Raw genomic sequence first — 26014 nt, 5'->3', positions numbered from 1 at the left:
GATGTAATGCTGCCATCTGCTGCGGACGTCACGTATTGCGAGAGATCAATCCATAACCCTTAAAAGAAACGAGTAATCTTTAGGACACACAGCACCAGCATGTCCGCCCGTGAGTCCACCGTTTCCCTCATGCGCAATCAAGTGAATCACCAAAACCTCATTGAATGAAACCGTAATGAGGTCCTGATGAGGTCTGCTGCCCACATCATTCACTATCGTTCTACAATTTGGCCGTCGCCATCTTGGTTCTTTTGCAGGCAATAAACAGGAAGTGACCATATTTGGACTGAGGAGGAGTGACGTAGAGACACCGTATAAGTCTCTGGTGTCGACCTGTCAATCAGCGTGTAGCCCCGCCCTAAAGCATCCCCTGCTTTATGGTCTGTGTGACTCTAAATGGACCATAATGTACTAAATGAACATCATGCTGTATTGAAGAAGACTTGAAACTAGAGATTGAGACAAACTCATGTTGTTGGTCTATTTATTAACCCCCCAAAAACATAATTCATCTTCAGAATTAAGAATTCATTTGAACAAAAGGAACCAAAAGGAGCCAGTGAAGTTGAAAAGACTTTACTTCCATTTAAAGGAGCAGCACATCATCAGGAATAACACACAGGTCACGGTAGTACCAATAAATAAAACATCAGCTGGCTGTAAACTTGTTCACCATGAAGCCACATGATAATAAACTCTGTTGCTTTTGTTTGAAGGGCGTGAAACTAACTTTTTTTGGGGGGGGGCAGCCAGCCAACAAATAGTTTTACAAGCTGAAGAAAACTCCTCAGTTTCCTCCAAATGTGCCAAAATATGAAGACGAACTCGAGTCTACGAGACTCTTCATTGACCTCAATGGTGAAAGACACTTTAACCACATCGGAGATATCAAACTTCATTTAACTTGTATGTGTTTAATATTCAAAACACCATTTCAAATGTTGGTATATTACTTCTTTGGTTGAATTTTTTGTGTTATTGGCGAACTACTTTTCAAAATTATGATTAAAAAAACCCCCGGCTTTGCAACAATTACAAGCCACTGTAGCTCGAGGAGGGAAAGTGAAGTCAATACAGTTGTACATGCTTTTGAATTGCCAGGCTAGCAGGAGTGAATGTTAAATGTTTGGCTGGTTGCGAATCATTAATCTCAGGCCCTCTTTGTTTGTACACGCATTCCTTCCCGCTGTCAAGGAAAACAGCAAAGTGGGGTGCGCTTGTTTTGTTTCAGCTGACAGCTGGTGAATGTTTTTTACATGATAGAACCAGTGCGGAGGAACCGAAACAAGTGCCCCCTGTTACAAAAAACAACTGAAACAAAAAAACAGATCAACTGCATTTTTCAACAGTTAAATGTTAAAATTCAAGATGAGACAAATCCATCGCGCAACTCATGCAAAAACATTTCAAACCTTTGTTTTGTTTTATCCAGATCACGATAGAAAACACAGAAAAAAATAAAAAGTAGAAACTTTTCCCTTCATGAAAATTGCACATCACCGATATATAAATGATGAACCTTCCTATGTACAGCTGAACCAAACCTGGGCGAGGATGTACTGTAAGGGACACCTGCCCGTCAACAAGTGTTTGGAGAGCGGTTGACATTAGTCAACAAGTGACACCATCTCCCAACTGGCAGTTGTTTTTGTAGCATTTGAGGAACATTTGTTAAAAATGAAGACAACACAGAATAACTTTACACACATAAAAACACACAGAGGGGTGAAGTTGTCTTTGCGTCTGCCGGTTTTTCTGCCACTTTTCTCTCAAAGACATTTTTGGCTTTCCATTTTTATTTTTATTAAATGGGGCATGCTGAAAACACGATTACATCACCGATTGATTGCCAAAACCTAACTTCAGTAGTTTTGTTGCCTAAACCTAACTTCAGTATTTGTGTTGCCTAAACCTAACTTCAGTAGGTTTGTTGCCTAAACCCAACTTCAGTTGTTTTGTTGCCTAAACATAACTTCAGTAGTTTTGGTGCCTAAACCTAACTTCAGTATTTGTGTTGCCTAAACCTAACTTCAGTATTTGTGTTGCCTAAACCTAACTTCAGTATTTGTGTTGCCTAAACCTGACTTCAGTAGTTTTGTTGCCTAAACCTAACTTCAGTAGTTTTGTTGCCTAAACCCAACTTCAGTTGTTTTGTTGCCTAAACATAACTTCAGTAGTTTTGTTGCCTAAACCTAACTTCAGTATTTGTGTTGCCTAAACCTAACTTCAGTATTTGTGTTGCCTAAACCTAACTTCAGTAGTTTTGTTGCCTAAACCTAAGAAAGTAGTTTTGTTCGGCCTTAAACCTCACCCTCAAACTGTTTTGTTTCCCCACTACACACTTAATTGTTGCTCCTACAACAGCAGCAAAGACGACCTCACCCCGTCACATTAAAAAACAAAACAGTTATTGGTGGAGATAACTCCACGGAATAGTTAAACAATAAGTTAAAAAATCGTCCCTTCACTGAGATTTAGCAGAATACTGAGAAGTGTACTCTGAGTGTGTGTATTAGTTCTAGAAGTGTAACTCAGTTTATTTAGTTAACACATCAAACGTAGTTGTACTTCACAAATAAACACAAGAATGAGGCAATAAAATGAACACAAAAATGAATCTCTTTGAGGACATTCTTGTTTCTTGTTTGCTTATGAACCCGAGGCATCACATGAACACGTCGTTTTCGTTTCTATTATTTCTATTGTTGTACCAGTTTGGTGGCAATAGTTCACAGGCCATCGTTTTGTTTTCCATCTCGTAAAAAATGACATATTAGTGGATAAAATAAATATATTTTAAAAATAAGTTGGTCACTAAACATGCCAACTAGCGGCTGATGCTTGTTTGAGTAAAAGGTAAAGTTTGTTCTAAATCTTCTGTCATAAATACTGACTGAGTAAAAGCAGCGGGTCGGACTGATATGTGGGTCAACGCTGATCAATCCTTCTCGTATTCATACAGAAATACTTCTGCATCATGTGTATTAGACTCCATTATTACCATCTTGGAGTTTCCACTGGACAGTTTTGGTGTCTACTAACACACCCAAACCGTGTCGCGTTGCATTCTGGGTAATGTAGGCTCCAGGTTTTGATGAGGAAAAATGGAACAAAAGAAAAGATGAAATCTCCGATTCTGCTGCATCGATTTTTACCCTTTGTTTTTGAAAACCTGTCCAGCGTGAGTTCGACAACGTTAAAAGGAATGCAACGCCAAATTTGTGTTTCAATAATCGGTTTTTGGTGGACTTGAACCGCAGCTGTTTTGGAGGATCACTACGTTATTAAATCCACCAATAAATTCCCTCCTGATCCATATTCTTAATTCTTATTAAATCTGGCGCTGAATGTTTGCAATTTCTGGACGTGAAAATGGACAAAGTGAAGTAGATTAATACATCAAACACCAGGAAAAAAAAAAATCAGATGAACTTCATTCATCCCGGTCTTCATCCGCCTTTCCAAAAGGTAAGACATCGTAGCTCGGCAGAAAATTCACTCTTTTTTCTCTGTCTCTCACACACACACACACACACACACACACACACACACACACACAAAACCTTTCCTCGCCAAGATCAGACGTCGTAGTCGGGCAGGGCGGAGTAGGTGATGCCGCCGACCGCCGGAGGGCTGGAGTGGAGGGGAAGAACCCAGCAAAAGACCGAACCTGGAGAGATGAAAACAGATCAAACACTATTTTAGATCTGAAATTTAAAGGGGAACTAAAACAAATGATTAACTAACGATGATTCGCCAATGTTTTGCAAAGTTTAAATTGTAGACGATGAAACACAAACCCCACCTCTTCCGAAAACCTCCCGCAGCAGAGCCAGCTTAGGCTTGCGGGTGTGTGTGGGGGGGTGAGGCAGCTGAGAGGAAGAGGAGGAGGATGAAGATGCTCTGTCCTTGATCATCAGTCTGTTCTTCTTCTGCTCAATGGGAGTCTCGTCTGTGACTATGGAGACCAACTGGAGGGAAGCAAGTACAGAATTACATCACATATATGGATAATGTATGGATAACATGTAATGTTTGTTTCTTCACAGTAACTTTATTACTAATACGTTAAAATGATCCTCATTGCAAAAGGAAAATCAGCAGTTTCTAATTATTTCCCGTCATTTGAGGAATTGTTTCAGGCGTCGTGATGTAGTGGAGGAGAAGTACACATTCAAGTACCTCGCATTTGTAATGGAGTACAGTTCTGCTGCGTGTACCTGATCGTAGACGATGACCATGACGAACACGCCGAACAACACCGACTCCACCAGCAGGATGATGTAGTGAGCGCTACGAGAGAGGAAGGGACAGCAACAACGAGCCGACCAATCAGAACCACCGACGCCCTGAACGATCCAGTTCAATACTTTGAGACGGTTTGACAGTGAAACAGAAACGGCCGTCGGCTTGGTAACTCACACGATCAGGTGCTTGCTGGGCGTCTCCTCGGCTTCTTTCTCTGCGTCGCCTTCTCTCTCGTTCCTTATCTGCCACACCCAGGCCGACACCACCAGCGCCATGGAGTACAGGCTGGCCAGGCCTGCGTGTGAAGACGGAGAACACACAATCACAACATCAGCAGCTTTAACGACAGTCGTAGTGGTGGAAGAAGATCCAGATCCTTTACTGGAAGTTACTACAAGGAACTTTCATTTTGTGTTGATTCTGGCGGTCCCTGTGGATGAAAGCGGTAGTGTTTACGAGCGCCACTCATATGTACATACATACACGCATATATAATACCCAGTAGTGGTCAAAACATTCCCAAATCAGTCTAAATAAAAGCTATAATTCTTCTACACTCACCGGTGTAGAAGAGAAACTGGATGAAATACTTCTGGTTGAGCTCTCCGACACAGTTGTTGATCCTAAAACAAATAAAAAAATGGAGAAGATGACTCAACTGATTTCTATTTTTAAAAAAGGGGACCGAGACAAAGTCAGAGCAGAGGAAGGAAGAGGAGAAATAAACGTGTGCGTTTCCTCACCAGGGGCAGTGGTGGTCCATGCGGCGTATACACCTCTGACAGACGCGGCAGTGATGCGCTCTGGGAGGTCGGTAGGTTTCACAGCTGTTGCACACCGTCCAGCCTTCACAGCCCTGGAAGACAACAGGACAGCAGGTTTGAAGAAACACCTGCAGACTGATGCATATCTAACCGCTTCACAGCCGACTCTAAATGGACCATAATGTACTAAATGAACATCATGCTGAATTGAAGAAGACTTGAAACTAGAGATTGAGACATAAACTCATGTTTACTGAGGTAATCTTTAAAAAATATAAAATTGAAGCTTGTAGTTGCAATTTTACCAACACCTATCTGCCAATATCATCACCGCAGAACAACAGATTCCTGTTTTGAGTCGAGCTATAGAGACATACGTCACTTCACAGACATCATAAGTACATAATAACAAGCCCAAGAGCAGACATAAGTACAGCTGCTGAGATGTAAAAACAGAGACGCCGTGAGATAAATACAGTTGGTAATATTGTAATTATAATCTGAGAGAAGCGCTCTCTATCATCAGCCTTTAACTGTTTAATTCATGACCAAAACACGCCCAAAAGGTGGACAAGTCTACTTTAATTCTTAGTTGTAAACTCTGACATTCAGTTGTGTGCAGCCAAAAATACTTATTTTTTAAGAAGAATAGAAAGATTTCCGTTTCGTTCTCTTTGGCGGCCCCTGTGGCTGTAAATGGTAATCGCAGGTGAGTCGACCTCAAGAGCTAAAGCATGTTTTCTTCAAACAATCACCAAAACTACACCGATTATCACAGCCAGGAGCTTTAAAAACATAATTATCTGAAGATTTTCATCTTTCCGACGGTCCTTGAACGCATCATGTGTAACGAACACATCAAAAACATTTTATTCTACATGTTCTCATTTTAAATCTCGCCCTGAATAAACCGTTTACTTTAAACAGATTCTGTTAAAACCATTAAATTCTGAGCTCCTCAGTGAAACCATGATTGTTTCATCTGAGACCAACAGTCATGTGACAACAAATCAGTGAAACTTTGACTGAACTTCTGCTGAACACAGAGAGAGAGGAGAGGCTGTAAAAATGTAAATAGCTCAATATATAGATATAGATATAGATATAGATATAGATATATAGAGCCTCCACTTGTGTAAACTTACCAAAATGGTGGATGTATAGATTAATTGCTTGCCAATTTTTGTAAAATAAATCAGCAAAGAAATTCAACTGTTGCAGTAACGGTTTACTTGCAGTAAAACGATGAACTTTGTGTATTTACAAAATGTTAAACTTCGAGACTCACCCGCTCATTCATCCGAGACGACTGGGAGCGAAGGTCTGAGAAGTCCATGGCTGTCTCAGGAAGAGGCACCATACCTGGACACACACACACACACACACACACACACACACATTAAGTAAAGCAACACTATTTTTGGTGCTTTTCCCCCCTAAGCCTCTCGAACGCACTACAACTTGACAGTAAACACAAAACGAATTAAGAAAACATTCTTCACCAATTTGACACACATGCTGCAGATTCAGAAAACACACACACACACACACACACACACACACACACACACACACACACACACACACACACACACACTCGTACTGACCGGGGTCTGAGAAGACGGCCTTGGCGTGGCAGGCGAGCAGCAGCAGCAGAATCAGGTTGAACACAGATCCGTGTAGAGAGCACCACACGCTGTCAGAGGGTCAGAGAAGCACAACTTCATGCACAGATCAGCTCGTTTAGAACCAATAAAAAGCATCATTTGTTGTGTCATTGATCAAAATATTATTATTAATTTAGCCACTTTTATTTCATTATCTTATAATATGTATATTTATTATTATTAATTAGTATTATGTAAATCGTTAATATTTAAAGTAACTAGTAAAAAGCACAAAATAATATCTGAAATGTAATAAAAGTATAAAGTAGCATGAAGTGTAAATACTCAAAGTAAAAATACCTCGAATATGTACTTAAGTACTTAGTTAAAACACAGCCACTGTTAATTAGTAAAAATGAATACAGTAAAATATAAATGACAAATATAGTGTAATGTATCAGAGATAAACAACAGAAACCTCCTTCGTTACAGCTGATAGTAAACCAAAGAAACACACGTATTCTGGTGTCACTTCAATATAAAACCGGGAGAAACAACCACCTGAATACATATAAACACGTGTTAGTGTCATCAAAAATAATACAAGTTTGGTTTAGATTCAGCAGAGAAAGACAGCGCGTGAGAGCAGGAAGCTGTCAGCTCCGGTCAAATGAATGGAGACAGCGCAGAGAAGCAGCCGCCATGTCGGTGTTTTAACGGTTTAAACGACACAAATACACAAAGCACCGACCTGTCCGAGTACGCGGTGATGAGGACATACTGAATGACCACGTAGTCCGCGTAGAACACGCTGAAATAAGTTAAAATCAGACAGATAACGCCGCAGAGGTCTCGCCTACAGCGGACGAGCGCCATCTTCTTCCGGGCTCCGCCCCCCTCCTCCCGCTTCCGGGGAACGTCACGCTTAAACCTGACGCTGCTTTCCGGGACCGTAAGAAAATCGAATGTTGTTCTTAAAGGGCCAGTTCACTCAATTAAAAAACGGAAATGGACTCAGATAAGTGCACTATTTGAAATGTTACTGAAGACGTGGAGCATGTTATCCTGAAATGTCAAAGATACAATTCAGACAGGAACATCTTGAAGCAAAAAACATGTCAGTTGGGACGGAAGTGGAGTTTGGAGAGAGTTCTGGCAGTGGACGGAGAATGGCGAGAGTGCTGCAGAGCACTGTTGCGATTTCTTAAAGAAACGGGATTAGACCGCAGGATTTAGGTGGAAACAGTGAAGAAAAGGTTACCCTGAAACTGCACACTCCGGTACAGTAGGTGGCGGTATGCACCTATACAAGTTGGTTGCGACCCGCCAATCAAATTTAAAGAAGAATAATTCAAAAACGGCCTTTATTTGTTCCTGATCTATAAAATGACAAAATAATGAAACGCACGTGGTCGAATATTAGGTGTTTGTATTAAAATATTCTGGAACCAAAGTTTTCCATTTTTACGACAATTTACTTAACATACATAAAACTAATTATACGTTTTTTCCTATTTGCATTGCTTCCGTTTGAGTGTGCATACATGGCTCTATTTATTGTTTGTATTCCATTATTATTTTAAAAAATTGTAATTTTGGTATGTACATTGTCTGTGTGTGTGTGTGTGTGTGTGTGTGTGTGTGTGTGTGTGTGTGTGTGTGTGTGTGTTGGATTGAAGGGGCTACAACTACATTTTAATTGTGCAACAATACAATATTGACAATAATAGATTCCTTGAATGCATTTGTTGTCCAACAAAAAGCCCCGAAACTCAAAAATATTGAGTTTTCGATGATATAAAACAACAGCAAATCTGCTAGTTCCACTTCAGCTTTTCCTGATATATATTCTCGTCCACTGAATATGATATATTAAGTACATAACATAAAGCTGCCTTCTCATTCGCATTCGTTTAATTCTTCGATGAGACTTTTTTTTTCTTTCAAAACATTGAGTCCAAATCTCTGAACATTTATTTTGCTCACAACTGATTTTAATTCCTCATTCGTTCCAGTAAATTGCACATGTTTTTGGCACATGTGTGCAAAAGAGGAAGTACAACTGCAAACTATTTGTGCAACAACTACTCACACCGATGTCTCAGTGACATTGTCTTACACTTCACAACTACTAAAGATTCTTTCATTGTTTAAGCCAGCACATGCAAAATGATCTGTTCAATTATTAAAATCCACTAAATATAATACTAATATGGTAATGTATATACTTATTTATATTATATTTTGTTTCTCCTCCTTATTAATATTGTTTTTTGTGTACATGTATATATATGTGTGTATGCGTGTACATATGCATGTGTGTGTACTGTACATGCATGTATGTGTAGGTGTTTATATATTTATTCACTACTTGGTTATTTATTGCTATTATTTTTATCTTGTACTTTGGTTTTTGAGGTATTTTGTCAGACTGTTCTATTTTGTTGAGAATAATATTGAATATATATATATATACATACATATATTAATATAAATATATATTAATATGTATATAACAAACATATAAAATTATCTGTAATATATTAAATATATATATATAAATTATTTTTCCCCTTCAAGTGCTGCCAGTATATAAACACAAGGTGTCAGCAGACTTCCTCGTGTATAAAAACTGTCATTTACGACTCTGTGGCTCCGCCCCTGAAGTAGGCAGTAACCCCTCGTCATCCGCCTCGTTTCGCTCAACACTTCTTTTCATGTGTTGCTGCTGCAGAGACTCAACAGGTCGTGTTTTGTAGTTTGCTCATTTCTCTTTTTTCAACTGCAAAAACACACCGCCCTGTTTTTCTTCTTCTTATCGGATACGTCTCCTCCACTTTCTTCGTCGAAGTTAAACCTAATTTCTTTTTGGAGTTTGTTTTTTCTCTCGAGGAGGAGGAGGTAGAAAGAAAGCAGGAGTCAAGAGAAGGAGAAGAAGGGGAAGAAGAAGAAGAAAACGCACACCTGGAGGAGTAAACCATGGAAGTTCCTGGTATGCAGGTGAGCAGAAAGGTGCACTCGGTTGTGGATTAGTTCGTAAAGGTTGTTCGGTCTGTTTCTGTCGTCGTTGGGAGCGAACTGAACCAGTTTATCATGAAGTGGAGGGAGGGAAGGGGGGGGGGGTAATTGTGCAACTACGGGCCGTTTCCGACACATTCGTGTCGTGTTTCTGTGTGATGTTTGAACTCAAAGGAGGTTTGTGAGCTCGAGCGAACGGTTCTCTGTCTCCAGTCTGAAGAAAAGTCACCGTGGTGCTGTTTAAGAAGCTCCTTATGTAACATGTGGCGCTCCACACCGAGTTTACGGTGTACTAATACTCCTAAAGGTACTTCAGATGTGACTTTAGTACTCTAAACTGAGTTCATAGTCACATTATTGTGTAAATATCTCTAAAGATGTATCTGTAATACTCCTAAAGTTACTTCAAATGTGACTTTAGTACTCTAAACTGAGTTTATAGTGACAGTGAGGTGTAGTAATACTCCTAAAGGTACTTCAAACATAGGTTTGGTGCTCTAAACTGAGTTGTTGGTGTCATTGTGGTGTTAATATCTCTTAAGATGCCATTATAGTGACCCAGTAGTGTTCAACCCTTTAAGACGTCCCTTTAGTATTCAAACGGTGACTCGTGCTGTGGTTTCGGTCGTCCGTACTGACCTTTTAAGCGACTTTCCTGTGTTCATATCTCTTTAGAAGTCTCTAAAATATTCCTGGTGACTGATATCTGTCGTCAGTGTATGAATGGGTGTTAATGGATGGATGATGACGTGCGGTGTTAAAGCGCTTTGACTGGTTTGAAGACTAGAAAAGCTCCATACAAGTACAGTCCTTCTTGTTTCTACGGTCCATAATGTGACTTTTGTGCTCCATGTTGACGTCACACTGACTTTCTGGTGTTTACATCTCTTAAAATATTCCTTTATTTGCTCATTGTGTCTGTGGAACCCCATACTGACCTGTTTTTGGCACTTTTGGGTCGTTGTTTTATGATAAAATGGCTCTTGAGTGTGATGTTATCCCTGTAATACTCACAGAGTGACTCATTGTGTCTGAGAGCTTATTTTAGGCGTATTTATGGCTCGGTATCTTTATCTGCTTTTATATGAGTTATAATTAGATTGCCCTCAGATGATAGTGTGAGATACTACTATAGTGTTACTCATAGACTAATGTCTTTGATTAGACTGTTGCTTGGACATTGGATTGTATGATAAGACTCAATGTTTATTCTAGGGTCACCCTTGTTGTTGCGTAGTGAAGGTGAGTCGGTAGTTTCCGGCTCCTCGACCAGGTGTGCAGGGCGAGTTATCGGCCTCCTGTTTGCCTGGCTTTCAGGTGTGTCCACCTGTGGGACTGGCTGGCGGTGCACTCGCTCTGCCGGCTCTGTTCGCCTCAGGTGGGTGTGGCGGTAATGGTGTCAAAGGCTTGTTAAATACACACACACACACACACACACACACACCTGACGCCACGGCAGCAGCTGCTGCACCGACGAAGTCTCCAAATTAGTTTTTAGTGACATTGTGGTATACATATCTCTTAAGATGTGTCTGTAACACTCCTGAAGTACTTCAAATGTGACTTTAGTACTACGAACTGGCGTTATAGTAACATTATAGTGTAAATATCTCTAAAGCGGTCCCTGTAATACTCCTAAAGTTACTCTAAGTACATAAGCAAGTGCTGTAATGTTCCCTGACTGAAAACAATAGAAACTGTCTTCACAGTCGGTGATTGGAACATCATTGGTACGCGTCTACCAAGTGATATTGGTGACGAGGGGTGCCTGCGAAGAGCCCATTGGATATGTAAAGATCATATTCAGCCATGTTTAAACCCTGCTGCCCTCTGGAAGGAGATGCAGAAGGATCAGCTGCTGTAGCACCAGACTACAGCGTGGCTTCTTTCCTCAGGCTAACGTCGTTTTCTTGTGTTTTTCTGATGTACCAAAATGTGACCACAGACTGTATTTCGTTGCAAAACCCCGTTGTACAAGTAACCGTGTCAATTTGAAAACGTAACCACTTCCTCTGGTAACTTAAAGCTGCTATCATCTCAAAAGGCGCCTCAGTGTTTTCTGATCAATGGATGACACTGTTGTGAAACCCTCACCGATACCAGGCGGCTGACCGTTTAGTGGGTTATTCGCTCATCACAGACGCTGGTCTTCACATCCTTTTTATGTATTTCTGATGTCATTTCAAAACGATGCCCTCATCACGACTCAATTCTTTACAATGCGTTTAAAGTCTGTTAATAAGAATACACTTATTGTTCAACACTAACATTTTGCTGCCTCGGGCTTATGCTCTTTCAGGGTTTCCCACAGAAGTTATTAAACTATGATGGACGTTGTTATGAACATCTATCCTTTCGAGAGACTTTATCAGAAGTGCTACATTCGACGGAGAAGGCCAACTATTGAATGAGTGTTTCAGTTGTTGGTTTTCTAGAGAGATCCTGTATTTTATGACCAAATTTGAGAGATTTGTCTTTCAAAGACTGCAGAAACTCAAATGTCTGCATTAGCTCATAAAAATCAGGTTCCATCGTTGTTTTTTGCTGCTGAGCATTTGCTGATCAAAGTGTTTTCAGATATGAGGATTTGCTGTTTTTTTAGCAGCAGTAAAACATAAAACAGTCTCCTCCTATCTATTTGAATTTGTTGTTCACAGTGGGACGTCATCAGAGGCCGACGACTAGAAAAACATAAATGACGATCTCTTGTTTTTGATAAATTAACAGGAGAAGCTGGTAACGTTAGCAGCATCGCTAACGGCTAACAAACGAAGGTTCAGTTAAATTATGATGCTTTTAAGTTCCTTCTGTTTATAACTAAAACATAATCTATTATATCTCTCTATGAGCTTAAGTGATGGACTGAAGTGACACTAGGAAAGTACTCGCTGACTGTCTACAGTCTACAGCTGATCTGGCGCGTGAATTATTTTTTTTCTTTACACAAATGAAAATCATCAGATTTTCTGACTCGAACCCACTGGTTTGTTGACTGCGATTTTGAAACCTCGAGTTTGGCATTTTGGCCGTCGCCATCTTTGTTTTTTTAAACCAGAAGTGACGCGAGAGGGTGGAGCTAAGGACAACTAAAGGCTGAATATTTAAATTGTCAGGTGACCAAAATGTTACAATTTTCATGAAGGGAACACGGTGTGAAAGGTTTAGAGTTGTAAAACGAAAACACGGACTACTCCCAAAAGGGCCTACGTCTCTGGTAGAGACCTGTCAATCACGGTGTAGCCCCGCCCTGAAGCATACTCTGCTTTATAGTCTATCTGACGCTAAACTGTGACTCCTGCGGGGCATACTTTTTTATTTTCAGCTGAAGCTTTCCCAACATCTGGTGTGAAAAGTTCCCGTAGTGAATCAGTCTCCCGCTCTGACGTGAACAGGTGCAGCGCTGGCAGGTTGTTTTGACATTGCATGGAAGCCGTCTGCAGGTGTGTCGACAGAGACGGGGAGTGCCCTTTTCTTCTTCTTCTCTTTCACGACACAATCACCGGCTCCACCAGACTGACACTTAAAAGAGACTGTTGTGTTCCTGGGTGAGAAATGATCAGCTGCTTCTTTGGTGTTGGCTTCGGGCAGTGAGTCAGTCTTTCTGTGGTCTGAATCATAGCTTTTTATATGTTCTGGTTTGTTTACATTTTCCTACACCAGAGGCTCCTTCTTATTGGAGTTTCAACAACATGTCGCGTCACACATCTGGCGAGTCCGATTGAGTCAAAGTCGCCAGTTTCGCTCAGGATCACGGTCGTCGTCATGTTCGATTTCAAAGAAAAGCATCCGCCAATTAACTAATAAATGATTTAAGACACTGATTTCATTTTGGTTCAAATTTCAGCTGAAACTACAAAAACACAGGTTTATGTTTATAATAACAAATTGTTTTGGAGAAAATGGATTCGTCAAAGTTGCAGAACCTCCTTGTTGTCTAAACCTTGTTTTTAAGCTTGTTCATCGCACAGATTGTGAGTTTTTACGACTACATTGACGACGTGTGTGCGATACTTTACCGTCTGCACCGCTATGGAAACATCACAACCATGGCTGGAAGTAGAGAGAACTCAAACATGTCTTCAGTGCAGAATAACAGTTATTATGACATAAATCTTAAAAAAGAACAAAACGCAGGTGGAATTTCTTTGATAATTATGAAAAAAATAGTTTTTGTAACTCATCAATTAAAACAAAAACAACAGGCGTTGATGTGACTCAACAGGTCATGTTTGTCGACTTGAAACGAAACAGGAAATGTTTGAAGAGCGGTGAGATGTTCACATGATGCGACTTTGCAAAGGTCATTTTTGAGAATGCTGTGTTTGTACTTCCTCCTCCAGCAGCTGTGACCTTTGAACCCCTTTTTGGTTGGATAGTTGGACACCACTTGTTAGTAAAAACATGGATCACTCACACACTCTCTTAATCGCACACAGAGTTTCCACAGTCGCGGCCAAGTTTTCCTGAATGCAGCTGAATGTTTGCATGTTGCCTTCACTGACCTGTAAAACTCTCCTTCTCTTTCTGTCTTTGTAGCTTCAACCTGAAGCTGACTTCTCTCACCGCTGTTTCCCTTATCACCATTTAACCTCTGTCAGTATTTAAATCTTCTGTCTGCATTTAAATTCAGGCTAACGTGATGTCAAATGTGCTGTAATGCGTCTCTGAGACTTCATAAGCCGACGCAAAAGTTAGAGTAGTTTCCCCCAGAGAATGAGCAGTGGCTTGAAATTGTTTGGAAAATTAGCCAAATGGAAAATAACGAACTTACCTTGTGAATCGACATTCTGAACAAATAATGATTTGCTTATTTTGAATGAGTACAATTTAATAACTGTATGCTTCACTCACTCTTGTCGCGGCGTAGAAAAGCCATCAACACACGAGTGACAACTTTGTTCGGCTCGTTTTCTGTAACCAGTGTTTCATTAAAGCGTGGTGGAATTATCAAGCTAGCTAACTAGTGGACAGCTGGCTAGTTTTATAATTCCACAATGCTTTAATGCAAGCTGGCTGGCTAACTAGTGGACAGATAGCTAGCTAGTTAGCTAGCTTGATAATTCCACCATGCTTTAATGCAAGCTGGCTAGCTAACTAGTGGACAGCTAGCTAGTTAGCTAGCTTGATAATTCCACCATGCTTTAATGCAAGCTAGTTAGCTAACTAGTGGACAGCTAGCTAGTTGGCTAGCTTTCCAATGCCACCATGCTTTAATGCTGCATTAGTTACAGGTCAAAGGTCAAATGAGCCGGGCAGCAGCCCTGGTTGGCTATCTAGCCTGCCATCTGTCTGTGTTGTGGTTCTTACCATAACAACTAACAACAATCACCATATTCTTTTATACAAGGCAAGTTTAATTATGAAGAACATTTCAGCAAAAAGGCAATTAAAAGTGCTTTACATAAAACGTCTAAAGACAGTGAAAAAGAAACTCATTCATGTAACATGTTTGCTGTGTTTTGTGTCCAGTGATCCTGCTGGCTGGTTGGTTATCTAACAGCTTGTGCAGGTTAATGGATGCACAGTGAAGACACAACACAGCAACACGCCTCCTGCTTCTCTTCGTAGATATTTAAACACTTTCTGGGAGATTTACGGCGTACGGATTTATCAAGAGTGAGCAACGTGATCCATATCCTCTCTTGACATTGTGGCTCCGGTTAAACATTAACACCAACCGGCTTCTTAAAATCTGGAACGTAGGTTTGTTTACATTTGTGTGATTCTCATTGAACTACGCTATTGTAACTGACACGCTGAAAAATAAAAATTCCCAGACTGCGTGTCACAGTTGTTTTCCTGATTATAAACCGTCAGTGAATCATTGACTGGAAGCGTGTTTCTTGTGTCGTTTTTACAGTTTCTGCTCCTCGACTGTGGAAACAGAATTTATCTATAAACAACAGAAGTGTTCTGTAATGATTGAGAGAGCGTTGAATGTTTAACTTCCGTCTCTGTTGTTGTTACAGAAAGGTCAAAGAGTAACCTCTCAGCTTTATATCATCCCTCTTGAATCTGTTATTTCATCTTTGAGGCTTTTAGTATTTATACTCCTTATACTTTCACAAGTCAAATGTTCCTGATGTTGGAGGTATTTGTTGTTGAGAAACGCCTCAATTCATTTCATGTCTTGCTGATTTTGTTGCATTAAATAAATTTAAATATCGCATAAATATGAAAGCACTTCTCAGGATGTATTTTGGGAACTTAAATTGGAATAAGAAATATAATGCAACCGTGTAGAATATTCACTGACAGTAACTTTATTCATATTCCCGGCAGCCTCAGCTGTACTTTGTGTTTGGTGCTAGTTAGCAAAAGTTTAGCGCGCTAACCAGCTAAACTAAAGTAGTGAACATGGTAAACACAAAGACTGTGGACAGGAAGTGGACGTTGTCACCCATCGGTTGGTGGACCACGGTTTTGGAGCCCCGAGTTTGGCGACAAACGATTGTTTGATTTTGGTGTTTCTGTCCTATGATCTGAAGGTTCACGATATATAACAACTTAAAAAAACTTTATTTTAGTGCTTACAACCCAGAAATAATGTGTTTTCTTTGAGTAATAATCGCCGTTATGATGAGAGTTCATAGTCCGCTGGCGAAGCCCCATTGTTTGCTGATCAAATTATGACATCATAATTGATATCTAAACGGCCGATTGCTTGACTTCCTTATTGCCGCGAGGTGAATCATAGCAGCGTGCGGTTACATTTTCCCAGGATGGCAAACACAAAAGAGAAATTAAAGGATGTTTTTGGTACATTTTCTTGGTGGTAATGTGTGAAAGATGAGGACCAAATACTGACGTTTTATTCTGAAAACATAAAGCCATGCCACGAATTAATGGTACCAACACCTTGTTTTTTTAGTTAAATAGTTCCTATTATGTTAAAACCCTCCTCTCTGTCGACTAACAGTGAACTACTGATGCTTCTGACCGTTCAACCAACCCGTTACACATTCATTCAAACTTTATTTTAACCCTTGAGTTGTTCTGTTGAGTGTTGTGACGGTTTATGGCTTTTTAAGTTGCGTTCAAACTGTTGCAGCTCCGCTAAATCTTTGTGAAACTAGAACATTTAAAGGTAATTTTCTTCAGTTCCATGTCATGATTAAAGTTGCTGCTGTTATGCTTCTTATCTCATCGTATTGTGAGTTTATTTTATTCTGCTCTCTCGTCTCGGCTTCTCCGTCTCTCTGCAATGAGCTAAAAGTATCAGCAGACAGTAACCACTGTGTTTGCTGACTGGGTGTGGCAACGTTGTGGTCACCGTGTGTGTGTGTGTGTGTGTGTGTGTGTGTGTGTGTGTTTCTTTTTTTAGTTCAGAGAGAGAGGAAACTCAACCAGCACTGTAGGAATATCATACACGTCTGTGGGTGTGTTTATTAAATGTTCATCCAAGCAATTCTTGAGTTTTAAGAGCAAAAGTGTGTGTGTGTTGGACAGATATTGCAGTTTTAATATGTAATGTGTGGCCACACACTCCAAATAATCAGTGGACGGCAATTGTTTAAAGAAATGCTGTTTAATCCCCCCCGGTGTGTTTGGGGCTCAGAGGGTTAAACGTTTGAACCGTCAAACAATCGCTCCTGTGAAAGCTGCATTTAGCAAGTTTTCACTTTCCTCTGCTGGTAAAAACAAAACGTTCCAGTCGTGCACACAGAAACCAAACGCATTCATGCTCCCCAGAGGAGGAACCCTTTTCATTTCAGTGGTCTCGTGACATGTCCTCTGACGCCGGAACAAATCCGAAGCGTCGCATTAAAATCCTCTGTGGTTCCTCTTCAGAAGAGTCTTCAGAGTGCGAGTTTCTTTGAAGCTGTAGACGTGATGAGCTGAAATGTGACGGAAGATGTTTTTAATTTAAAAGACAGGAAACGTGAGAGTCACATTTGCGACGCTTGTTCCTGTAAACTCACACGGCCTTCAAGAGTTTTACACGCAACACAGTTTAGGAAATGAATGCAAGTCAGTGGCAATAATTCAGAGATAAGTTGTGTGTTTAGTTCCTGTTATCTTCAACTGGCATGCCGGCTTCCGTGTGTGTGCGTGTGTGCGTGTGTGTGTGTGTGTGTGTGTGTGTGTGTGTGTGTGTGTGTGTGTGTGTGTGTGTGTGTGTGTGTGTGTGTGTGTGTGTGTGTGTGTGTGTGTGTGTGTGTGTGTGTGTGTGTGTGTGTGTGTGTGTGTGTGTGTGTGGAGAAATAAGAGTCAAAGTTGCTGGGAAAGTGATCAAAACGGCTTCAATTATATTTTTGTGGACTTTACATGAGAAATACTTAATTAAACATTATTTTCATGAATATTCTGCATAATATATTCTATAAACTTTATGTCCATTTTTTTTATGATTTAATTCCTGTGTAAATATCCAAATTAATCAATTTCCGTTTGTCTCTCCTGTCCTTGTTTCCCTTCTTCTTCTTCTCCTCCTCCTCCTCCTCCTCCTCCTCTTCCTCCTCCTCCTCCTCTTCCTCCTCTCAGTGTTCTCAGAGTGATCCGGAGGAGTTGTTCACTAAATTGGATCGCATTGGAAAAGGATCTTTTGGAGAGGTGTGTGTTATAGTTCACATTTCATTTTATAAAGTTATCTGATAAATTGTTAAAGTTTTTACTTTATTTTATTTTTCTTTATTATATTCATCTGCTTCTCTTTTTGACCATCTTTAATTTTTGACTCTTTTCAAATTTTCTTTCCTTTCCCAAATTCCTCCTGCTGCTGCTGCTCGTGCTCCTGCTCCTCCTCCTGCTCCTCCTCCTCCTCCTGCTCCTCCTCCTCCTCCTGCTCCTCCTCCTCCTCCTGCTCCTCCTCCTCCTCCTGCTCCTCCAGGTGTTCAAAGGAATCGATAACCGTACTCAGAGCGTAGTTGCCATAAAGACGATAGATCTGGAGGAGGCTGAGGACGAGATCGAGGACATCCAGCAGGAGATCACCGTTCTGAGTCAGTGCGACAGTCCGTACATCACCAAGTACTTCGGCTCCTATCTGAAGGTAGATACCAATACACCAATACTATCTGTGAAAGTAGTATTACCACGCTCTAGAAATACTCTAATACTTTTACTCGTAACGGAGTCCAAATATACTTAAAGCGCCGAAAGTCATGCAGAATAATAAACGTTTTATTACTAGATTAGTAATTGATTCATTGTGTTGAATTCATAATCTGAGTTAATGTAGCGTTGTCTCTTGTTCCAGGGCAGTAAACTATGGATTATCATGGAGTATCTGGGAGGAGGTTCAGCGCTCGACTTGGTGAGTTTTAACATTTATTGATCTCATTCAGTCGAATAATAAGAAGATAAATCGCCATGATGTGAATACGGTGCAGCATTTCCTCAGACGTGATCCTCGCATTAAAGGTTTCTGAGTCATTCTGGATGGATAATAAAGTTGGAAAGAGATATGAATTAAATGCAAAGACTGGTTTATATTCTGGTTTATATCATTTACTTGCCAAAAAAACTGACTCTTTAAAAGCTCTCAAGAAGTTTAAATCATTCACAATATGTGATCAGTTTATTCTAATAACAGCCATTTTGGAAGTTGACGGTGACATTTCTGTTGTTTTACTCTCAAAGGAGTCGACACAGGTCCGCTCTGCATGATTAACAATGTGTTATTACAGGATAATCATAAAGTAAATCAAGAAAACGCCAATATAGTGACGCTAGCTCAAAACCGGACTGACAATTAGGCCAAAAGGCATGTCAAGTGAGTGTTTTCTATCCGTGTCATCACGTGTGTGTGTGTGTGTGTGTGTGCGTGTGTGCAGCTTCGGGCGGGTCCGTTTGATGAGTCTCAGATTGCCACCATGCTGAAGGAGATCCTGAAGGGTCTGGACTACCTGCACTCTGAGAAGAAGATCCACAGAGACATCAAAGGTGCAAAGATCCGCTGCTCTTAAAGTCGTCTTCCTCGCTGATTGGTGTCGGTCCAGTGATTAGTGTGGCACTTTATTACACTTTAATATAACATTGCTCTTTGTTGTTGTGTTTTACTTGACGTTAGCCAATCAGTGAGGCTAAAGTCGTATTTAAATGAATCATGTGACTTTGAGCCAGAGCTCGTCATAACGATGTTGTTACTCCGTCGCTAGCTGCCAACGTGCTGCTGTCGGAGCACGGCCAGGTGAAGCTGGCGGACTTCGGGGTGGCCGGTCAGCTGACGGACACGCAGATCAAGAGGGAAACCTTCGTGGGAACGCCGTTCTGGATGGCGCCCGAGGTCATCCAGCAGTCCGCCTACGACTCCAAGGTCAGACACGTCACCGTAGCTTCTTCTGCTTCTTCTTCTTCTTCTTCTTCTTCTTCAGCACCGTAAAGCCGCCGGAGGCTGCAACGTCTTTTAGCCGCCTTTAGCTCCTATACATTTTCTTTTTTTTGCTAAAGCCCTCCCCTAAAACCTTAATTGTCCAATCATAGCTCAGCAACTGTAACCAGTTACATCTTCATGCATTCAAAGCCTTTTTTATTGTTGCATCTTTATTATACTAGAGTACAAGTACCTCAAAACAGAACTTCCACCACGAGTGCGTGTTTGTCTTTGCACTCTTCTCTGTGTGTGTTTGCTCTCGTCGGCACAAACAAACTTCCCTCGTCGTTAAACGGCTCGTCTGGCTTCACGCTTCACTTTATGGCTTCGTGTCCTCTGTCGCCGTCACACCGTGCGCCATTGTTTTGCATGTCGCTGTAGCAACCGCCGCCACGTGGGCTTGATGTTGTCTGGCTTTGAGGTCGTTTGCATTGTTTCCACAGCGTTTTCTTCAGAGGAAACTCCCACCGTGTCAAGCAGTCTGGACTTCTGAGATGATACAGTTTTTAGACCTCGAATCCATCCTCGTAATGTTTGACTGTGGAGGGGATTCCCTCGTCTCAAATGAGCCGCATCGAACCCTCCTGCATGCATAGCTGCACCTGCTGCACTCAAACACACACAAAAGTAGATAGTTGGCTGTGATCCCCGATGACAAAGCAAACGCCGTCTCTTCATTCAAAGCACATCACGAGCTGACGTTAGTGTGTAACAGTAATGGAGCCGGCAGAGTTAACAGTCAAACAGTGACTTAGCATCCTGTTGTAATGTGACCCTGAACGTGTGTGTGTAGGTGTGTGTGTGTGTGTGTGTTTGCATTATTTTGTTTCACTACTTTATTCGGAATGAACTTTAGTTTGTAACAAAATAGTATCAAACTATTGGTGTATTGTTTTAATTATTCATCAAGCTAAATGGGGAAAACATTGTTTTCTGGTTCCGGCTCCTCAAACGTGGTTTCCTCATGTTTTTATATCGTTATGAAGTGAACGTCTTTGGGGTTTGATCTGTTGCTCACAGAACACAGAAACTGTCTTTTTAATTGCGATGACAGTTGGCGGTTTACGGCGAAGCGGACGCTTTACGGCAGTTGAAGGTTTATCGCAAACAGAGTCGGTCTTATGATTCCAATGACACAATAAATACTCTTCTGAGGAAATTCTAGTCAACAAAAATCCCTGGAGGAAAAGAAAAGAAAACACCGCCAACCTTTTGAAAAGACGTCTCATTTTCACAGGAACGATTCCCAGTTTGATTGCCAAGTGTCTGTCGTAACAGAGTGTGTGTGTGTGTGTGTGTGTGTGTGTGTGTGTGTGTGTGTGTGTGTGTGTGTGTGTGTGTGTGTGTGTGTGTGTGTGTGTGTGTGTGTCTCTCCAGGCCGATATTTGGTCGCTGGGCATCACGGCCATCGAGCTCGCCAAGGGTGAGCCCCCGAACTCGGACATGCATCCCATGCGAGTGCTGTTCCACATCCCCAAGTCTCCTCCTCCGACGCTGAGCGGCGATTTCTCCAAGAGCTTCAAGGAGTTCACCGAAGCGTGCCTCAACAAGGACCCCACCTTCGTAAGACGCACAAACAACTGCTCAGTTCCAGTGAATTCAGACTGCGTTCTTATTTTAGGTCTTCAAAAGGATCTTTTCCCCCTTTTTAAATCATTATTGTGACACTTTTTCAAGCTCAATAAATGTGTTTTGTACATTTTAAGGGGCATTTTTCGGTCCTTTACGCTATTTATTTCTATTTCTGCACATCTTTGAAATATTAAACCCCTCATGGGCCCTTAAAATAAACTGGAGTTGAGTTTGGGCCCCTTGTCATGTTTCAGTTCCACCAAAGAGACATTTCACCTCCACGTTTCTCACATAAATAACTTTTTGAGTCCCAAATTATCACAATAAAGAGAAGTGATTGGTGTAGCAGAACTTTCTTCTTCTCTCCCGTTAATCATCTCAGGACCTTTTGGAGGAGCCCGACCCCGATGTTCGGAACATGTTTGCGTTTTGGGGAAATTATCTGAATACTTCTTCCAGGACTGGTTCAACACACTTTACAGACTTTTACAGTTTTATTTTACTGGTCAGTCTGGCAAAAAGAATGAATTGTTAAAAAATGTTAAATCGAGATGAAAAAATAAATAAATAACTAAATGTATCAAATACCAACATCTTGTTATTATACAGGAAGTATAAGGAATGAGATTTTGAGCTGTAAACCTTCATGTTTTTATCGTTTTTTTATTCACGGTTCCCTGTTTTTTTCAGTATTCTTTGTCATTTGTTCTGTTGGTCATCCTGTAAATTAAATTCTTTAATTAAGGTGAAGAGGTTTGAGTCACATCAGTGTGTTTTCATGTCCTTTACTGTGTGGCTGTAGCTGCGTTTCGCTGCCCCCTGGTGGACAGAAAGCGCCTCTTCCGTAAAAAATGACCCATAAAAAGAATCTTAAGATCAAACCGAGCGAGACTCTTCCTTTCTTCATCTTTCTCTCCCAAAAAAGCTCATGAAAGTGAATTTGTGTTTCTCTCTCTCTGCAGCGTCCAACAGCCAAAGAGCTCCTCAAACACAAGTTCATCATCAAACACTGTAAGAAGACGTCCTACCTCAGCGAGTTGATTGACAGGTACAGGCGGTGGAAGGAGGAGGGGCACAGCGGCAGCAGCTCCGACGACTCGGACGGGTAATTTAATTACTCCATTTCTTTAAAGCAGGAAGCGCTGATCTGTGTCCTGTCTGCATGTGCAATGGTGCAGTGCTAAGTGTGTTTTATTTATGTGTGTGTGTATTAGTGAGTCCAGCAATAAGGAGAACAGCGACTCACCTGAGTGGTCTTTCACCGTCGTCCGTAAGCCGAAGACACCGAAGGCACCGAAGGAAGGGACGGTCCTCAATGGAACGGTCAGTTGTGTGTGTGTGTGTGTGTGTGTGCCCTATTTTACATTTTGGACTCACCTTGTTTTTCCTCTTCCTCACCTGTGCAGGGTCAGGACCAGCTGACTAAATCTGCCAGTCTGACCACAGTCATCTCTCCTGTCTTCACTGAGGTTAATATATATATATATATACACACACACACACACACACATAAATACAGCACATTTCCAAACACAACGAGGCGTCATCAAATCGGTCTCGCCGCCTCTGTGCTTTACACATTACGGCATCTTGTGGTTAAAATAAAAATGCACCAAAATAAATGGAATGCGGCTGAATGTGTTGTAGAAAATGAGGCGCAGGTGATGATCTTCTTCTTCTCCTTCTCCTTTTCCTTCTTCTTCTTCTTCTTCTTCTTCTTCTAGTTGAAGCAGCAGCACAAGGAGCACTCTGAGCAGCGATTGGCCATCGAGGAGCTTGAACGCAACATCCGATTGGCTGAAGAGGTCTGTCCCGGCATCACGGACAGGATGGTCACACACATCATTGCCAGGTACCACAAGTTTGTCAGTCTTTCCTTTTTTGTTTGTTACTTTTTCTTCTCATTTCATGAACTTGTATACGTGTATTTTTTCTGCAATTTTCTTAATTTTTTTTGTCTTCGTATTCTTTTATTTGAGTTGTAATTCAGAACAATATGTCCGTATCCTAACATCATTTATTTACCAAATGCTTTTATTCTTTCTCTCCTCTTTCTCGATTTCCGTCACTCGGCCTCAGATTCTCGACCAACTGAGGGACTCTGAACTGTTTGTGGGGAAGAAGGAAGTAAACGTTATGTGAAGAGAGACTGTCTCCGTACGGTGACGCTGCTGGACCATTTTGGAAAAATGGAGGAGATTTGCTGTGCGATGTCTCCTCGCTGTACACACACACACACACACACACACACACACACACTACTAATGTAATATATACACTAGATTATAAATACATAAATATATATATATTCACTGCTGCAGGTTTAAGACCTTTTTTCTCCCCCGAGTTCGCTGAATTTTTTAATCAACTGCTCTAAAGTTTTGAAAAAACAATCTTAAAAGTTTATGGTTTTCCTTCCCCTTTTTAGGTTCATGAACTTCTCTTTTTTTTGGGTCAGACTTAATGCAAATTTAAGTCCCCAATTTAAACATTCTTAAAATGACCATCGTGTGCCTTGATTATTTATGCAGTCATTTTCTAATCGTACACAGTACACAGGAAAATACACGGAGAAATATATAGAAGAGGGTTCTCGTCCGTTAGCAGTGGTATGTTTTGTTTTTTTGTCACGACTCGTCTTGACTTTGTAGATGTTTATAGATGTTTATATGTTCGTCCAGTAGCACTTGAGACAGATTATATGCCAATATTACATATTTTTTGTTGTCTTCAGCAATGCTTTAAATTACAGTTCCCTCATCCCGGAATTCAGTTGAGGGCCCACGAAACTTTAAGTTTTCAGGGTTATATTTGGTCATTTTAACTTATAAAGTTTGTTTTACAACAATGGAAATCATACATGCTTTTAAATATGTGACCCACCAGTGGAACAAGTTTTAGCTGTACTGATGGATTCAAATGGTGATTGTTTTGAACATCCAAGGTGAAACATTTTCCCTGGTGAAACTATTAAAATAAATCAATTTTAAGAATTCAGACCCATTATTGACTCATTATTGGGAGCTCCCAGCTGGCTAGTAGCTTGCTAACAAGTAGCTGGCTAACTGTTTCCAAAGTAACTCGCCAAATGTATCTATATAAATGTTTAAAATGCTCAAGTTTCTTAAACTGTAAAAGCAACAATTTAACAAAAATCCAGACAAATGTCTGACTCATTTTTGGAAGCTACCAGACTAGCTAGGCAGCTTGTAGCTTGCTAACACGTAAGCTAGCTTGCTAGCTAACTGTTGTGAAGTTGTTTCCAAAGTAACTCGCTAAATTAAACCATTTAATGTCGAAGATCCTCAAGTTTATTAAGCTTGTTAAGATAAAGTGACAACCTAAATGTTCAAAATGGCTGCCATTTGAATACAATCACTGGAGTTACTTGTCTGGTAACACAACAAGTAGCATTGTACAAACGTTAGCTTGTGGAAATAACATAAATGAATGGTTTAATTTGTCTAGATGTAAATGTTGGTTAAGATTCAATTCTGGGATGTTCAAAAAGTGTCTTTGGAATAAGATTTCAGTGGAAATAAATGGAAAAGAGTATTTTCAAGGATCTGCAAGTTAGACGCAACCACGCAAAGGTCTTCCACTTGCTCATGAAATGACTGTACTCTTTTTCAATATGCATCGAGTTTGGGAAAACATTTTTGAGAGCTGAAAGTTGATTCTTAACAAAATGCTTAATGTGTAACAACATTGTTTTTAATACCTAGGAAAGTAGCACAGGTCCTTCTTCAAGAGCATGAAGGGAGCTGTAATCAAAGACTTTACTGATAGTTTGTACCAAAGACACTATAAAACGTGGTCATTGTACATTTTTGTCTTTTTATATATCATAAGGGATGTGAAAATGCTTGTTGAGGGGGGAAATGTAAGATGAAAGATTTACATAAGTGTACTTTTTTTTGTTTTTTTAGTAGCGGGACTTTGAGTTTTATGAATAAATATTTAAGTTTGATTGAGGAACATGTTTCTTCTTTAATTTAATGCGATTTTTCTGAATGAAAGTTTTCATAAATGTAAATTTTAGAAATTTTGTGTGTTAGTCAATGGACCATTTTGCTTGCATGTGATTTTCTGTTCTCACAATGTGTTTAAACAATTAGATGTGATCTGATTGCTTGGGTGAAAATACCCAACATTGATGTGATAAATCGTAGAGAACATACCAGAATCATTCAATTTTTAGGTCTTGGTGCATTCTATTAATATGACCATAATTTCCTTCTGTGTTTATTCATTTTATTGGTGCTTTAAACCAAAAAACCTTCACATTTTCCTACAGAATTCACAAGAACCATTCATTGAAAATAACAAGCACATACCCAGTTACAGCAGCCATAAAGTTATCCAATGACCTACGCACGCATCAAACCGACAAGAGTTCAGACATCAGGTCTACTGAATTTAGGACGAGGCAATGTGGCCAGAAAAGTTAATGTTCTGCCAAACGTCAGAAGAATAAAAACGTCATTTTC

At 40.5% G+C, this 26014-nt stretch overlaps 2 protein-coding genes across 2 annotated transcripts; one reads left to right on the top strand and one right to left on the bottom strand.

Moving 5' to 3' along the window:
• Window positions 1-634: 634 nt before the first annotated feature.
• LOC306796212 (palmitoyltransferase ZDHHC3) lies at window positions 635-7534 on the bottom strand. Its single transcript, XM_079295038.1, has 9 exons — window positions 7371-7534; window positions 6620-6708; window positions 6301-6374; window positions 4992-5104; window positions 4810-4871; window positions 4423-4543; window positions 4221-4293; window positions 3806-3971; window positions 635-3670 (listed from the first exon to the last, which is right to left on the bottom strand). The coding sequence occupies exons 1-9, from the start codon at window positions 7493-7495 to the stop codon at window positions 3579-3581; spliced, it is 915 nt and encodes a 304-aa protein (XP_079151164.1). The 5' UTR covers window positions 7496-7534; the 3' UTR covers window positions 635-3578.
• A 1809-nt stretch (window positions 7535-9343) lies between these two features.
• stk26 (serine/threonine protein kinase 26) lies at window positions 9344-25702 on the top strand. Its single transcript, XM_079295094.1, has 12 exons — window positions 9344-9619; window positions 18122-18190; window positions 18468-18629; window positions 18837-18893; window positions 19414-19522; window positions 19738-19895; window positions 21330-21515; window positions 22487-22629; window positions 22739-22847; window positions 22931-22993; window positions 23249-23376; window positions 23604-25702. The coding sequence occupies exons 1-12, from the start codon at window positions 9599-9601 to the stop codon at window positions 23617-23619; spliced, it is 1221 nt and encodes a 406-aa protein (XP_079151220.1). The 5' UTR covers window positions 9344-9598; the 3' UTR covers window positions 23620-25702.
• The last annotated feature ends 312 nt before the right edge of the window (window positions 25703-26014 follow it).

Source organism: Melanostigma gelatinosum, assembly GCF_949748355.1.
Source record: "Melanostigma gelatinosum genome assembly, chromosome: 23".
NCBI lineage: Eukaryota > Metazoa > Chordata > Actinopteri > Perciformes > Zoarcidae > Melanostigma > Melanostigma gelatinosum.
The sequence above is the reverse complement of the archived record's forward strand: the minus strand, read 5'-3'. Positions and strand labels throughout refer to the sequence as shown.